The 16,810-nt window shown below is 45.5% G+C and overlaps 1 protein-coding gene across 1 annotated transcript; it reads left to right on the forward strand.

Moving 5' to 3' along the window:
* Positions 1-248: 248 nt before the first annotated feature.
* On the forward strand, positions 249-1,377 carry LOC147636803 (uncharacterized). The gene is made up of 3 exons (XM_086799836.1): positions 249-449; positions 584-735; positions 873-1,377. The coding sequence occupies exons 1-3, from the start codon at positions 320-322 to the stop codon at positions 1,140-1,142; spliced, it is 552 nt and encodes a 183-aa protein (XP_086655962.1). The 5' UTR covers positions 249-319; the 3' UTR covers positions 1,143-1,377.
* The last annotated feature ends 15,433 nt before the right edge of the window (positions 1,378-16,810 follow it).

Here is a 16,810-nt window from a genome sequence, read left to right on the forward strand (position 1 = left end):
GTCTGTCTGGCTTGCTTTAACACTATAATAGCTGAGGGTTAATCACAATTAGGTCGCTATAGATCATTATTGCAATATTCGGTTTAAAACTCGTGCTTGGATTATGAGCAGTCGCCGCCACCGACTATCCATGCAGCAGAGGATCGAGTAAGCCACCGCCTCTCTCTCTTTCTCTCTCTCGCTCTCTCTCTCTCTTTTATCTTCTACTTAAGTAACCTCTCTATCAACCACCACATTGCTTCATATTAATCCCCTCCCTCTCTGTGATCTCTCTCTCTGTCGCCTTTGCGCCCTCGAGCCCTTCGAAGTCCTGCAAAATATGGCGCTCCCCTCCTCTCCCAGCTGCCCTTCAGCCAAGCGGCGTCTTCTTCTCCTTCTCTTCGTATCCCTCATGCTGATCATGGCTTCTGCCAGACCATTAACTCACGTAAACATGCTGCACTCATCAGGTATTCCATCTCTAAGGCTCCATCCAGCTCCATCCATCTAAATCATGTTTTAAGCATTGGATTTAGCTCGTGATTATTCACGGCTTGCATGTGATATTTGTCTTTGGTCTTCTAAGCGCCATTTATCTTTGTAGTGCCTAGGCAGCTGCTGCCGTTTCATTTTGATATAAAGCAACCATTGAAATCGTTGGTTTCCAAGTTGCTAGCCAAAGCTGTGGCGCTGTTCTCCATTACCACTAAAAAGCCCAGCTTAGACATGGCAACCCCTCATGGCTTGCACTTCGAGGTGACTCATCTCACACTCGGGTGGCATTTGTTATTAATTAAGCTTTTAAGATCGAATTGCAATTAGTTTATTTAAAACTAAGGATCTGCATCATGATTAATTGTGATTAATTAGCAGCTCTGATCCTGGATGCGCAGGGACAGGGAGAAGCAGATGATCATGGTCAGAAAGAATTGACGAAACTGAGAAAGCTATGGGTTTCAGTCACCGCCCAGAGCTATCCAGAGCGCCATGTCGAGAACAATGCCACGAGTAGTAATAATAAGCTGCACTGTTCTCAGAAGCAAGAAAACTGTGCTTTCCATACCCTGAATACTGTTGATAATGATCATCTCCAGGCAGAGGAACGACTAGTCCCGGGTGGTCCGGACCCCCTCCACCACAGTAGCCAGCCACTTTCTCCTTAACTGTACTCGAGCTATTATATATATATATGAGACAATCAGATTAACTCATAGATTAAGAAAATCTCGGAGGTAATTATAGCCAAGCCTGCACGGCAGGTAACTGGAGAAGGGTTTTGAGTTCGATGGAGACCATCTTATATTTGCTCTTGATTATGGGGGCATGCTTATTTATAAGCTGCTGTTTAGCGGCAGCAGTACTGCATGGATGCGCCGCTAAGAGTCTTTAAGATTTTGTACAGAGGGCAGCCTTTTGTAAGCAAAACTGCTATATGTAAGTATGGTGAACCTTTCATCCACAATTTTCAATCTCTCTCTCTCTCTCTCTCTCTCTCTCTCTCTCTCTCACACACACACACACACACAGATAGTTGAATTTCTGATCATGATCTCAATTTGGGTTATGTGTGTTATATCAAATGCTGTTTTTTTCTCTCAAGTTTTGCATGATAAATTGTTACATTTTTTTTTTCTGTCAAGAATCCAATTTCCAGCCAACGCGAAAAAGTAATTTTTGCGTATCATTTTATTTATATTGTGAATTTTTCGTGATAAAATGTGCATTGTTTAACCGACCAATAATTTTAGGATAGCACATAAGAAATGTGCAACGTGAAATTGCTATTATCATATTATTATACGATATAACAAGAAGAAAAAATTCTTTAATCATCGCGCCTACTATTATACAATATTACAGGTCTCAAACCTATAATTGCAAGGATAAATTCTATATTCTAGCCACTAAGGGAATCTCTTATTTCAATTAAACCAATTTGAATGGAAGGGAAATTCAAGAAAAGCTTTTATGGATTACACGAGGAGGATGCTTAAACTATTAGATTAGTTTACACATGAGGAGGATGCTTAAACTACAAGTAGGATACCATAAAAAAGAGTTTTTTTTATAGAGAAATCTTCTTATCCTACTCATATAGAGAAATCTTCTTATCCTACTCTCATATCTTTTACTTAGACTCGGGAATATTCCTTGCTTTTTATTGTTGCAAGTCACGAAGAACTTTTTTTTTGGGTTGCTTTGCACGGACTTTGCTAATAATATTCCTTTTTAACGGATCAATTCATCTTAGCCTAGCCTTTAGGGTGACTTTTATTGATTTTATTGTTTTTAACACGGACTCTTGTTTGCTTTTAATGGATTACAACCATTCAATTCATCCTAGGACTAGTCAAATGAATGAGGTATAAGTGTTAAGCATAGGCTTTGAGTTTGCAACTTCTTGGCTATTAGTTAGTTCTTTGAGGCCACTTGAATCCAAATGAGGTCAAGTGAGATTGCATGGACTTGATTGAGGTCAAATGTCCTCATCTAGTCATTTACAAAGTCTACATCAATCATCAAAGTGAACTACTAAAGTACTTGACTTCATTTTCCATAGTCACATTTTATCTTCTTATGTTTAATTAGCATAGTCAGTCTAACTAATTGTAATGTAATTCTTGACGTACCTACATAATTGAACTGTTGAATAAGTTCACTAATGCATTGGTCACTCTTCTTTTCTCATTTGAGATAAATATAGAACATCGTTGAGTTTACTAATGTACGACTTAATTTAAATTTAGATGCTACTAGGTGATCCAAGTGCATTGATTTTCTTTCAAAGAGCAATAATGAGAATATAATTGTTACTCATCAAGTAGATAACAAGCTCTATTGTGTTACGAACTCCAAACATAGACACAAGAGATGAAAGTTTAGTTACAATTGCTATGCAATACATAAAAAGGTTGGGAGAAATGGATTTAAAAAATGATATCTTTGCTTCTTTCTTAATCTAAATTTTAATGAAAAAAATTGAGGTGGACCAATGGAAAAGAGGGGGAAGTGCACATTTTAACCAAAACTCATTGGGCTTGTCTTTTGTAATTTAGACTTGATTCTGTTCATTTCTTACCTCTCACTTATCTTACACTCCTTTTTTCGTCATTTGATTTTTAGCATCTTTGTTTCCTCTAGATAAACATTTTCTCTTCAAAATGCTATCACAATCTCTTTAGAGTGCTTTTGTATCTATCTATGACCAAAACATACTATTTCCATGATCACAAATAAACTATATTCTAGTCTTCTACCAAGATCTTATTAATTATGTTTTTAACTTTTGGAGCTTTCATATATAAGCCTTCTCCTCTTTGCTTCATTTCCAAGCCTTTTTATTCTTCTTAAAATTCTCCTCTTTGCTTCTTAAAATTCTCTTCCTTGCTCTATATTCTCCTCAAATTTCTCTTCCTTGCTCCATATTCTCCCCAAATTTTGTTCATTGCTTCTTCTTGTCCAAGCCTCTATATTCTTCTTGAACAGGGATTTCATTAACGTCTTCACAATTTCGTGATCACGTTAACAAAACCTGTTGTTAACATATTAAAACTTGTGATCACATTGTATATTCACATGACCTGAGCAATGACCTGCCAGAACCCACTAGTGTCGTAACACCTCCGGGCTTCTTGTTTTCCCGGCGGGCCCGTCGGAAAAACAAAAGAACCCCGGCGGGGTTCTGTTCTGTTTATAAACATTGCCCGACACCACCCATCGTGCAACTTTTGGGGAGATAGTCCTTGTTTTGGGGGCATGATATCTCTCCTCAAAGTTTGTAGAGCTCTCGAGTTGCTACTAGCTAGAAGTGTCCTCTTGGGAAGAACGTCCTTATCTTAGGGACTGTCGTCTTTCCTTGTAGGCACTCCTAAGGCTATTGAGCCACTCGTCCTTAGTTCTTTGAATTGGGGGTTCGTAGCTAATACTTGCGGAGATTTAGGGACAAAGTTGGAGTCATTCAGCTTTGCATTTGAGCTACGTAGGTAATCTACCTCATTCTGCTTTATGAATGGTTTGATGGAGCCAAGAGTCCTGCTTAGGGGCTTGTATTGGTTCTTGATACTTGATATAGTTTAGAGTAGACAAGGGTCTATTGTCCTATACTAGTGGGCAAGCATAGATCTTTGATTTTCTTTGTGAATGTTAGAGAAGGTCTATTGTCATATACTAGAGTATTGGGCAAGCATTGATCTTTGATTGTGTAAAGTATCCTTAATTGGGTACAAAAGGCATCCTTCATTGGGAGTGCAATGTGCATGATAGTTTCGAAAGTAGACAAGGGTCTATTGTCCTATACTAGAGTATTGGGCAAGCATAGATCTTTGATTTTCTTTGTGAATGTTAGAGAAGGTCTATTGTCCTATACTAGAGTATTGGGCAAGCATAGATCTTTGATTGTGTAAAGTATCCTTAATTGGGTACAAAAGGCATCCTTCATTGGGAGTGCAATGTGTATGATAGTTTCGAAGTAGTTTTGTAGTCAGACCTTGCAAGATAGTTTCGAAGTAGTTTTGTGTTATGTGATGATCTTTTGTGTTTGTCAAGATAGTTTCGAAGTAGTTTGTCTGCTAATGTATGTTTTGTAATACGTGAGTGACTTTGTTGTTTTTTCATTTGTGTATTCATTGTTATATGCTTGGTTGAATAGGTTATTTGAGATGGAGGACAATGTTAGATCCAGTGATACCTCCAATAGAGTCCAAATTCCAAATAGTAGAAAAAAAGGCACCTGGGATAGAGTGGCAATATGCAATTAACGTTGGTGATCGATTCATAGATTAGGAGTGTAAGCTATGCCACGCCGTAAAATCAGGTGGGACGCCTCGACTAAGAGAACACTTTTTAGGTGGACCGAAGAAAAAGTCATGTACCCACCCCTCTGCACCTGCAGTGGCCAAACGCATAAGAGAAGAAATTCAAAAGAAAGATTCAAGAAAACATTACACTCCTACCGTTAATGTATCAAGGCAGCAAGAACACTGTTGTTCTAATCATCAAACTCCCGCTACATCGCCTGCTTGTACTCCGAACGTTAATGTGCAACCAGAAAGTAATCTACCCAGTGCATCTTCCTGCAAGCGAAACTTTGACGTAGGAAATATACCCATGCATCAAACTTCATTGCAAGAAAGCCTACGTCAAGGTCGGCTCGATGATGCACAACTCGCCCTTGCTGAAGCGATTTACTTTTCTGGGAGTGCTATGATGATGGTGGACAGTGAGCGTTGGAAGAGAGCATGGAAGAAAATTGGTGAGTTTGGACCAGGGTTTTCATCGCCTATGTACCATGCTATGCGAAATGATCTATTAGAGAAATGTTATGCACAAGTAAAAGAACGTGTACAAAGAATAATTCTTAGCAATATAGAGCTTTCTGGATGTAGTATAGTAAGTGATGGATGGTCTAATGTACAAAGAAAACCATTAATTAATATAATGGTTATTTCACCTAGAGGTGAGACTTTCATCCGTGCCGTGGATTCTGCTGGTTCAATCAAAACTGGGGCTTACATTGCTCAAGTCATTGGCTCTGTGATAGAGGAAGTGGGTGCCAAAATATAGTCCAAATCGTCGTGGACAATGCAAAGAATTGCAAGAATGCATCCAAAATCCTAAAGCGACACTATCCACATGTTTTTCCGGTAGGCTGTAATACTCATAGTTTGAATCTTGTATTAAAAGATTGGTATAAAAGTGATGATACCAAATGGTTTGCCTCAATCGTCGTCGACATTGCTCGCCAGCTTGTGAGATTCATGCTCAAGAGACAGAGAGTGTTAGATATTTTTCGACCTCACATGTCAGTTATGTTAAAGCTTCCAGCGGAGACTAGGTTTTGCACTCACTTTTACACTTTTGAGTCTCTTCTTCGAAATAAAGATGCAGTTTACGAAACATTTACATGCATGGCATTTCATGACTGGGAGAGCACTCAACTTGAAAAAGTAAAAGAGAAAATCAAAGTCTTGAAGGCAGCACTTACGAGAAGAAGTTGATGGAACAGTGTGATGGATGCATACCATGTAATGATGCCTGTTATGTATGCCGTACGAAGTCTTGATCAAAGAGTGCCTAATCTCGGGAAAGCATGGATGCAATGGTGGACTGTCCAGCGGAGTTTGGAGTGTCCTGAGAAATTAGAGCATTCAGTGGTGGAAAAGCAATGGCGTGTACCATTCTCCAGTAGACAAAGAAAAGTCCTATTTAAGTACTTTCATGCTAGATGGATTGGAGCGCATTCACCACTACACAGTGCTGCTTACATGTTAGATCCTGAATATTGGAATATGGATTAGATGTCCAACGTTGAGGTGGTGCAAGATTTTTATAAAGTGGTAAACACTTTTTATAATAATGTTGATGATCGTGTAAAGTGCATAAAGGAGATGACCTCATTTCGATTGAAAGAGGGTTTATTTTCCAACTCCCTTGTTTAACAAATGGCTAAAGAGCAACCTGCATGGAAGTGGTGGTGAGCATTATGCTTTATTGCGCAACCTTGCGATGAAGGTTCTAAGTCAGTGCTCTTCAAACTCAGGCTCAGAAAGAAACTAGAGCATGTACAAATATATTCACAGTACTATTCGCAATCGACTTCTTGCAGATCGAGCAGATAAACTTGTTTACATGTATTGCAATGAAAAGATCTTGCGAGACATTGAAAGCGAAGAGTATGAAGAAGATATGCCCAGATGGATGTACGATTGTGATGATGTAGTAGACGAGAATTTTGATGTTGGCACGTCATGCACTACCCTTGAGATAGAAGACAATTTGGACATTGACTTAGATGAGCTTAATTTAGCAGACGAGAGGGTAAACGGTGAAAGAATTTTGGAGCAAGATACTGACATAGAGGAAGAAGTCATTTCATTAATTTCATAAAAAGTACTTGTACAAATGATTGTATTTGGAGAAATTATCAATACAAAAGTAGGATTTATGTCTTTCTTAGCTTTTATCTTGAAATAAATTGTGAATTGCACTAGGAGTTGCATCTAAAGGTCTTGGTGGTTTATATTCGCTAGCCATGCCGAACATTGTATAAATACCTTGATTTATTGGGACACTGCACAATGCACATGTGGAAATATTTTGCATTTTCCTCACTAAACATATTAAGTGGTAGTAGTGTCCATAGGGTAGTATACACTGGCCGCTCCACCCATCGAATACTTTGTAACATACAGGACATTGGGGGGTGGAGGAACTAGTAGCCTCAGCAGAAACTCCCACAAGATCAGGATGTATCAAAAAATGAGAGATGTGGTTCCCTTGGCGCACAGGAGCTATACGTGAAGAGATGGTTTGTACATCTTGGCTGATCTTTGTGAGCTGCTCTTGAATCCCTCTATTGGCTGGGGGAGGAGTTGACGCTTGAGATAATCGTACAGCTTCTTTCTCCTTCTCTGCTAGAGCTGTGCCCCTAAGCTTTCTTTGACCTTGTTTAACTCCAATCCAGCGCCCTCCACCATGAGAGCAAGTTCCTCCCTTGTGAATGTCACTGTCTCTTCACGTATGTCGTGGGGGTGTTGACAGTGGCCTCTCTAGAGGCGAAGTCCACTGGAGTTTCTAGGATAAATTGTGCATATAGCATCTTAGCAAAATAGAGTGGAGCGTCGGCGTTATGGAGAGGATGACTGTACACCTCCAAGAAAATGCGCTCGGCATTAATTTTGATATCATTATGAGTGCAACGCGAAACCTTCCATCTTCCCTTCTTAATCTCGCCATCTGGACATGGCCATATTTCCTTTATCATCTCTGTGGTTACGCGTTTATTTATGTCTTTCCATTGGGCATAAGTAGGATTTGTCCATTTCGACAACCTCCATGCTGTTCTCGTAGCTTTGTGGGCTGTCAGTCCATGTGCAAGGTCCTTCATTCGCTCATATGCCTTCTTAGCTAACTCTTGATGCTCCTTTGCTTGCGTTTCTGCCATATCTTCATGAACGTAAATGACTTTAGGATTTTAATGAATTGTAAAGATTAACGTAAGATAAATTGATCATTACCCTAAAAAACTTAAAGTTTAACACCACGAGATGAGATATGTATTGCAAAGACTCAATGAGAAATATCCACTTAACTCAAAAAATACTTCAAACAATGCACGCACATCAAATTTTGAAGAGAAAACATAAACTTAAACACCACAAGAGGAGAGAGATATTGCAAAGACTCAATGAGATAATATTTCAAACAATGGGCACATATCAAATTTTGAAGAGAGACAAACAAAGAGCCATTCTTGAAACTTAATCTCCTAATACTGTATCATTGCAAAATTGGGGTGAATGACACCGATAGCTCTACAAGAGGACGTTGTGTCCTCGTCAGGTCAGTATTTAGTGATCTAAAAAATTCCACTACTTGCAAAACAGATTTTTGCTCGTCACGATTAGGCAGACACATCCAATTTTTGACTCTATAAATAATAGTATCCATGGTAACTTTGTCATAGGAACTATTGTCCATCCACAACTCTTTTACTTTCTGCTAAAAGTCATATAAAATTTGTAATAAATACCCTAAAGCAAAAACATCAGATGCAGGAGTGTATGCATCTGCCAAAAATGGATCATAAATTTCCGGGGCTATCCACCACGGTCGTTTATTTCGCTCTCTGTCTTCGTAGGAGACCGCCGCCTGTGCCACCTTCTCAGGGTTCTTGTCTGCTTCAAATACAAAATTGAGAGACACCCATTTTTTGGGCACTCTCGGTAGTAACCCCCAATCGATAATACCTATGCGTGGCTTCAACTCTTTTGTAAAATCCAACACTACATTGAATGGATGTAGGTCGGTATATGTACAATTTCTGTCAAATGTGCTGCCGCTAGGCCTTCCACCCCCCAGGGTATGCATAATATGTGGCATGGTTTTTTTTTTTCGAGAAAAGATCCTTTCATTAGTTATATAAAAAACGCCCGTAGGGCTACAAAGGATCTCTCCTGCTTTTATAAGAGAGACAGAGCAGTGAATACAGCATGGCAGCCCGGGAGACTCTCCCTAGTAGGTGCTGCAAAATACAAGCATCAGTACACAAAGAACTGAGAGGCTAAATCATACAATGGGGGGGGAAGAGCCAAACAGGTGGCCTGTAGTGCCAACGGGGGGATCCCGTGTGTAAGGTGTAGAAAGGGCCACAGCGCCAAGTGGTGTGAAAGGCCTGGCGCCGTAAGATCGCCTCATCCGCGGATGCGGTCGTACTGTCCTCACAGGGTGTGGATCAACTCCTGCCAAATCCCCCGTACAGACTCTGCTGGTGGCTCCAATCTCCCCTTAAAGGCCATAAAGCACCGGGCCCTCCAGGTAAACCAGATGGTGAGGCTGCTGAGGAGCTCCCATCGTAAATCCCTCTCCTGTGTCCAGCTAGCGGACAAGAAATCCGGTGCCGGAACCAGGCGAGGTTGGCCCCTAATAAATCTGATGGCCTGACTGCCCTGCTCCATCTCATAGCGCATAGCAGGCCCTGTGTGACGAAGTCGCAGTGGCACCCCACGTAAACATACCCTCTGGAGAGAGGGGGACATAATACATAGCATCCGCAGCCAAATCTGCTGTGCCTGAGGGCAATCCCAAAGGCAATGTCTCTGTGTCTCCATAGGGTGGCCGCATCAGACGCAGGCCACCGGAAGACCGCTGTAAACAAGCCAAGTGCCAACTGCTGAGCCCCTGTGGGGGCGACCCACTGAAAAGTCGAGATCCTGCGGGCCTGTTGACTAGCCCAGAGCCGAGCCCAAAAATCCTCCAGGAACTCCTGTGAGAGTCCCTGTATAGTCGCCAATGCCCCGCTGCCCGCCGCTGGAGAGACCGTCCTCCTCGTCGTCAAAATATGCCGTCCCAACCGAACAGTATACTGGAAAAAGGTGATCTCTGTGGCCTCAAGGGATGCATAAGGATCATGCCACTCGTACTCCCCGGGGTTCCACTGTAGCCGGGCCAAGGGGCGCGCTGCATATGCCCATATGCGCCAATCCGGGAGCACATCAGCAGGGTCGGGGTCAATATGCCACTTCCGAGAAGCGGCGGCCACTACCCGAATCCTCTGAAAGGTGCACTCTGCAACCAAAGGCGACTCCACCTCCACTCTCTGGAGTCTGCCCTCATCCTGAATCTCATAGGAGAGGCAACTGCCATCCTCAGTGCAAGCTCTGTCAGTGCAAGCTCTGTGTGACAGCAATCAGGATCTCCAACTGTGTAAAGGCTCCCATCCACCGTGGGGCCACTGGCTCGAGAGGCGTGAACCACTCCTCTGTGAGTGCCTCCTGAATATCATCCCTCATAATCAACCCCCATCTGAAGTGACTCAGCCTCTCCACCTGGATCTCCTCTGGTACACTGCAGAAGGCCTGCCAGTCTCCAAAACTACGAGCTGGGCCTGCCGCTAAAGGTCCCCAGGCTAGACGAGGCCGAGAACCCAGCTTATGACCCTGCTCCGTGCGAACCGCTGGGCTCCAGATGAGCGGCTGTCTGGCCCGCTCCTCAACACAAGAAGGAGGTCGCTGAGAGAGCCCCGGTCTCAGCAGCTCCCAAGCTCTCAGGATACTCAAAGCAAATCTGTCCTCCCATCCTCTACTGAGGCCTGTCCTCCTCATCTCTATGAAGATCCAGCGAATCTCTGGTGCCCAAGTACCCCCTGCTGGGGGCGCCCGAGCCTGCACAGCCGCTGCAAGAGGAGCTCTTTCCAAGGCTCAGCGCGCCTGGAAGCAACCCCCGAACAATAAGCTTCCCCAATAAGGCTCTACTCTGATCGACTGGATCTATAATGCCCAAACCTCCCTGAGCCAGCGGAAGTGTAATAACTGCCCATGCAACCTTTGCCCGAGCTGTGGGCTTGACCGTCCCGCCCAGACCACAAAAAGTTCCTGATCAGCCTCTGTACCTGGCTGATGCAAGAGCTCAAGAAAATCCAGCAAGACGTAATGTACCACATGGTCGCTAACAGCACCTGATTTGCCACCACCACCCTCCTAGCCAAGGATAGTCGAGCTGTACTCCAATATACAATAGCTTCTTTCGAATGCTCAGAAGAAGCGGGGCAATCTGCTGCTCAGGTGACAAATCTAGGCCAATCTGGCATCCCAAATACCGCACTGCTGTGCCTAGAGGAATCCATCTAAAATCGGGGTCCGAGCTCCATGCCGGAGTGGGAGCACTACTGATCCAAAAGGCCACTGTCTTGCGCCAATTGATCAATGCTCCGCTGCATTAAAAACCTAGAGCGATTGCTCAGCCCGAAGAAGATTGGCCTCTTGGCCATGCAAAAATAAGCCCGTGTCGTCTGCAAACTCAGCATCAACAAGCAAGTCCTCCCCCCGGGCTGAAGTCCTCTCAAACCAACCTCCTCTGCTGTCGAATACATACTCATAGCCTCCGCAAAGAAGAGAAAAAGAAAAGGGGCGAGAGGACACCCCTGAGTGACGGACTGATCTGGTCAGCTCAAAACTCGGCCCCCGTCCTCCTACTTGGCTACGAGCTGTGGAATACAGAGCTGCCACCCCTCTGATCCATCCTGGCTCAAAGCCCAGGCGAAGCACAGTGCCCTCTAAGAAACCCCAATCAACTCTATCGTATGCCTTCTCAAAATCGAGAAGCATCACGACCAAGTCCTCGCCAAGAAATCTAGCTCGGGCCGTCGCCTCCCCAGAAAGTAAAGATGTTGTCAAGGATACTACGCTCCTTGAAAAATCCTGTCTGAGTAGCATGAATCAACTCCCCCAGGAAGGGCTGGATCCTCAAACTCAATGCTAAGACCTTGTAGACAGTATTGAGGATCGTAATAGGCCTCCAATGCCAAATATCATCTGATACTCCCTCCCCCTTGGGGATAAGATAGATCAAGCCCTCTAAAAAGCTCTGCGGCATCACCCCAGTGTCCAAAACATGCTGAAAGCCCCTGTGGAGGCTGGCCCCAAAAGGTCCCAATAGCGCATAAAAAAGGTCGGCGTCAGTCCATCCTCCCCTGGGCAACTATGTCGCGGCAGGACCCTCAAGGCCTCGGCAAGCTCAATCTCTGACAGAGGCGCACCTAGAACTGTACGCATACGGTCTGTGACCCTCCTCTGCACATGGGCCCACACAGTCTGTCTGCAAACATCTCGATCCTCAGTGACTGGCTCCGCTGAAAGCAGGTCACTATAAAATACAGTGGCAATGGCTCTGATCTCCCCGAGCTCAGTAGCTACCGACCCATCCGGTCTACCAAGCTGGCGGACTCCTGCTCGCGCATGACGGGGTCCAGTGATCTCAAAAAACTCTCCAGTCACTCTATCACCAAGCTGCGTCCACTGAGAGGCCTGACGACGATAGTAAAACTCATGTTTCTGCTCCTCTACCTCTCTAACCTCCTGGCGTGCCTGGCTCAGCTGGGACGCCACCCACTCACATGCAGGCTGCTGCTCCTGAAGGCACTGTAGCGAAGCAAGGCTGCGTCTCAGCCGTCGATGCTCCCGCTTGCGAATCTCTCCCAGCCGTGTCAAAGCTGCAGCGTGTAGAAAAGAGCTAAGATCGATGAGTCCCTAGGCACACTGGCCCGCTGCATCCTGGTCAGAGCACTGACTATCATGCCAGATCCTCTCAATGTCCTCAACGAGACTGGGATCTGTAAGTACCCTCTCTGGGATCCTCAACTGCAAGCTGGGCTCCCGTGTCCCCTCCTCCAATGTCAATATAACTGGCGCATGATCTGAAAATGAGGTGCCAGCAAGAATGCCGACGAAGCCCCCTCGCTCCCCTAACCAAGTCGCCCACATAAAAGCGATCAATCCGAGATAGATTAGTCCCTCCCTGCCGGCGATCCGACCGACAGAAACTAAGACTGTCCTGAGACCAGGAGAAAGCCCCATACTGCCATGCATCGGTGATCCTCAGTGACATGCAAAACCGGTCCCAAGCTGCAAACTCCGTGCCGTGCACTGTAACGACTGCCTCCCACCCTATCTGCCGGGTCCTCAAGCATGTTGAAGTCTCCCCCGACACACCCACCCTATCTGCCGGGTCCTCAAGCATGTTGAAGTCTCCCCCGACACACCAATGTGCAGCCTCTGGCAATGCATCTGTAACCTGAGTCCAGAACTCTGCTCTGGCACTAGCAGACGTTGAGCACACCCAATAGCTCATCATGCATCCTCAGAATGACATACTGTGCTCTACCAGGCACAATGATCCCTCGATCCACAATGGCATGCCGCCATACATCTGCAATGACCATGCATACTCCTCCCTGTCCACCCAAAGGACCAAAACCTGCAGACCAAAAAGTGTCCCATCTACCAGGCATCACCGAACCATATCTCCGGATCCTGCTCTCACCCAAGTGGTGCTCCTGCATCATCAAAATATCAATGCTGCCACCAACCAGGCATCTCTGAAGCTCCTGCCTCAAGCAACCACGATAGCGTATAAAGTGTGCTCCGCCAAGGCCTTGTACATTCCATGAGATGATCCTCATCTGCTGAGGTGGATGCTGTCTCAGCCGTACGGTGGGCCTTCGCAAGCGGCTTGGATGGAGAGTAGTCCCCATCCAAGCGGCTGCGAATCTGCCCACCCGGTGTACTACAAGAATCTCGGATCAGGCGCCAGTGGGGCTGTGGCCCATGGCGATTGCCTCCCGCTCTGACAGAGCAACCTCGTGTATACACACATATCCAGGGTCGCGTGCTAAGTCTGCCACTATGCGCACGACCAAATGCCGAATCCCTGAGGTATCCACACTCCCGGGATCCAAGAAAAAATGAGCCAACTCCCAAAGTCGGCCTATCACATCTGTCACCTCCAGATCGCTCATGTGATGAGAAAACTTAACTGCCTGAGTCTTCAAAGTGCTGAGAGCGAGCTCTAGAGTCCACTCCCGGCCGCAAGGGCCACATAGAGGGAACGAGAAGGCCACCGCTCAGTCTAGGGCCTCCTCCCCGTGGGCCGGAGGTATCACTACATGAACTCGGATGGGTGCTGTTGTGTGAAGGTATAATCAAAAGCCTCCGAGCGCTGTCTAATGCCAAGGCGACTCAGCCGACTGCGGATAGATGAAATCCTTGAAGCCCTAATCGGCATAGGTCTCCTCTGTGATGCTCGAGCGAGGTCAGTGCTCATCAGCGCTCTCCGGACTGCAGGTGAATGCCAGGGAACTACCAGGGCCTCCCGGGAAGGTGAGGCGGGCGGAGGGGGAGGAGGGGGAGGTGAGGGAGGTGGAGAGGGAGTCGCTGTCAAAACCGGAGCGGAGACACGAGGAGGCGATGGTGGAAGCGAGGCGGTGGGAGGGGGCGGGGGTGGGGGGGTGAAGGTGGGGGTGCTGGCATCTCCTGGTCCTCAGTCGTTCGCCGCGGGGGTCTCCTCTTGGAGGGGAGAAAAGCTGTTCCTCACGGGAACCCAGTGAGACTGAGACTGTGGCTGCTCTACGGGGCGAAAAAGGAAAACAAAACCCCAAGGGGGGGGGGGGGGGCGGAAGCAAGAAAAAGGAAACAAAACCCCAAGGGGGGGGCGGAAGCAAGAAAAAGGAAAGAGGGGGGGTGGGAGCAGGCGAAGGAGAAAAAAAAACCCAAAAAAGGGGGGGAGGGCGGGGGCTGCGCGCAAGAGGGATGGGAGGAAGCGAGCTGGCGGAGGGGGGGCGATGAGGCGCTGCAGAGGGGAGGGGGGCGCGAAGACAAGGGGGGGAGGCACGAGGAGAGGAGGGCAAGCAGAGTAAGGCGGCGGCAGCAGGCGAAAAAAGGGGGGGGCGCAGCGGAAGCAGGCAGGGGGGGTTAAAAGACAGGTAGCGGGTAGTGCAGGGAAGGCGGGGGGGCAAGGAGCGAGGGGAAGGCGAGCAGGCAGGGGGGCGACATGCGCTGTGCAGCAACGCGAGCAGGGAGAGGGGAGGCGGGAGCTTCAGCGAGCACGTTTTAATATGTGGCATGGTTATTACTATTTGTTTTATTTTAGAAAGTTCTAGATGACTTAAAGGAATATTATCGGGCGGGGGTTTTCTCCATCCTCGATCCAAACAAAAAATTGCTCTGGTGAACTCACTGAATCTGAAGGGGACCTTCAGAAGAGTATCACCAAGCGAGCCGCCATTATAGTATGGGAAAATAGTAATCTCCAAGGAGATTCTTTTGTGAAGGCAATACACCTGTGGTGTAGAACCTGCATGCCCTGCTCTGCCTGGAAGCTCTCAAACTTGGCGCTGCCTTCTCCTTTTTGTAGTGCTTTCCGCAAAAAGTAATGTGCTCTGGCAAAAATGATATACCTCTAAATGTATACTCTTTTACTGTGCCAAAAACACCAGAGCCTATTGTTCGCCCTTCGAGCAGAGCCTCGTGCGGGACGCCAATGAGGTGTGTGCACATAAAATTGTAGATTGTACGATTAATGGCACCTGTCCCACTCGCATCTGCCTGGCTGGACGTTGCAACGACGTCCTGGGCAATGCGAACTCTTTTGGGGAGTGACTCTGCATCCAGCACCTTCATGCGCTTGCTCTTGGCTCTTTGCTCGCTCCATACAGCGTCCCATAACTGTAGACGATGCATATTAGCTTCAGGCGGGGCAGCATCTCTAAGATCATTACATGCTACACGCATGCTCCCCAAAATAGTTCGTGTTATATGTTGATGGTTGAAGTCTGCTATCTTTTGTCTATCAAGCAACTCAGCGTTGCCTCCGCTTTGAAGTCGACGCTGTGCATTTTCCCATATCTGCTCTAATAGATCTCGCATGAGTATCTCAGACTCATTGATCTTTTTGACGACGTCATCTGCACATTGTGACACTGTGATGACTGCTTCAATGCGAATTACTCGTAGAACGATTTTACGCTCTTCAGGGAAAAGCATGTTGGTCGTCTTCGTAAATCTAGCAAATATCACTAAACACAACAAAAACAGAATATTAAACAACATTACTGAAATCAACATCAAGCAATACATCATCAAACGTGAGAGAACAACAACAAGTGTATCATTACTTATCAATGATCAAACAAAAACGGAATATCAAATAATATTACTGAAATCAACATCATCCAATACATCATCAAACGTGAGACAACCGCAACAAGTGTATCATTACTTATCAATGATCAAACAAAAACGGAATATCAAACAATATTACTGAAGTCAACATCATGCAATACATTATCAAACGTGAGACAACCGCAACAAGTGCATCATTACTTATCATTACTTATCAAGTGTATACATGTTGCACTCCTCATCTACACACCTACTGTGAGAGAGAGAGAGAGAGAGAGAGAGAGAGAGAGAGAGAGAGAGAGAGAGAGAGAGAGAGAGAGAGTTGTGAAGTGTATCATGAGAGAGAGAGAGAGAGAGAGGGGGAGGAAGAGAGAGAGAGGTGTGACAGATAGAGAGAGAGGGGACATTAGATGACATTTTTAATAGTTTTGTGAGTTCCTAAAGAGAGGAAAATAATGTTTTGTATTCCTAAAGCACTCCTCATCTATACACCTATCGTGACAGAGAGATAGAGAGAGCGAGAGAGAGAGAGAGAGTTGTGAAGTGTATCATGAGAGAGAGAGTTGTGAAGTGTATCATGAGAGAAAGAGAGAGAGAGAGAGAGAATTGTGAAGTGTATCATGAGAGAGAGAGAGAGAGAGAGGGAGAAAGAGAGAGAGTTGTGACAGATAGAGAGAAGAAACATTAGATGACATTTTCAATAGTTTTGTGAGTTCCTAAAGAGAGGAACATAATGTACTGTTTTATATTTTAAGAAAATAGAAGGAGAAAAAGGAATTTATTAGGGATTATGTATATTTTAAGAGAAAAAGAAGAACTCCTCATCTACACATCTATCGTGTTGTGAAGTGTATCATGAGAGAGAGAGAGGGGGGGAG

Source organism: Cibotium barometz, chromosome 7 (genome assembly GCF_041138505.1).
Source record: "Cibotium barometz isolate CiBa-2024 chromosome 7, ASM4113850v1, whole genome shotgun sequence".
Lineage (NCBI taxonomy): Eukaryota > Viridiplantae > Streptophyta > Polypodiopsida > Cyatheales > Cibotiaceae > Cibotium > Cibotium barometz.

Excerpts from the sequence above, each read along its gene's own strand:
- LOC147636803 (XM_086799836.1), top strand. The coding sequence starts at position 320 with ATGGCGCTCCCCTCCTCTCCCAGCTGCCCTTCAGCCAAGCGGCGTCTT. Across the intron at positions 450-583 it reads AAACATGCTGCACTCATCAG|TGCCTAGGCAGCTGCTGCCG; the intron begins GTATTCCATCTC and ends TTATCTTTGTAG. Across the intron at positions 736-872 it reads CTCATGGCTTGCACTTCGAG|GGACAGGGAGAAGCAGATGA; the intron begins GTGACTCATCTC and ends CTGGATGCGCAG.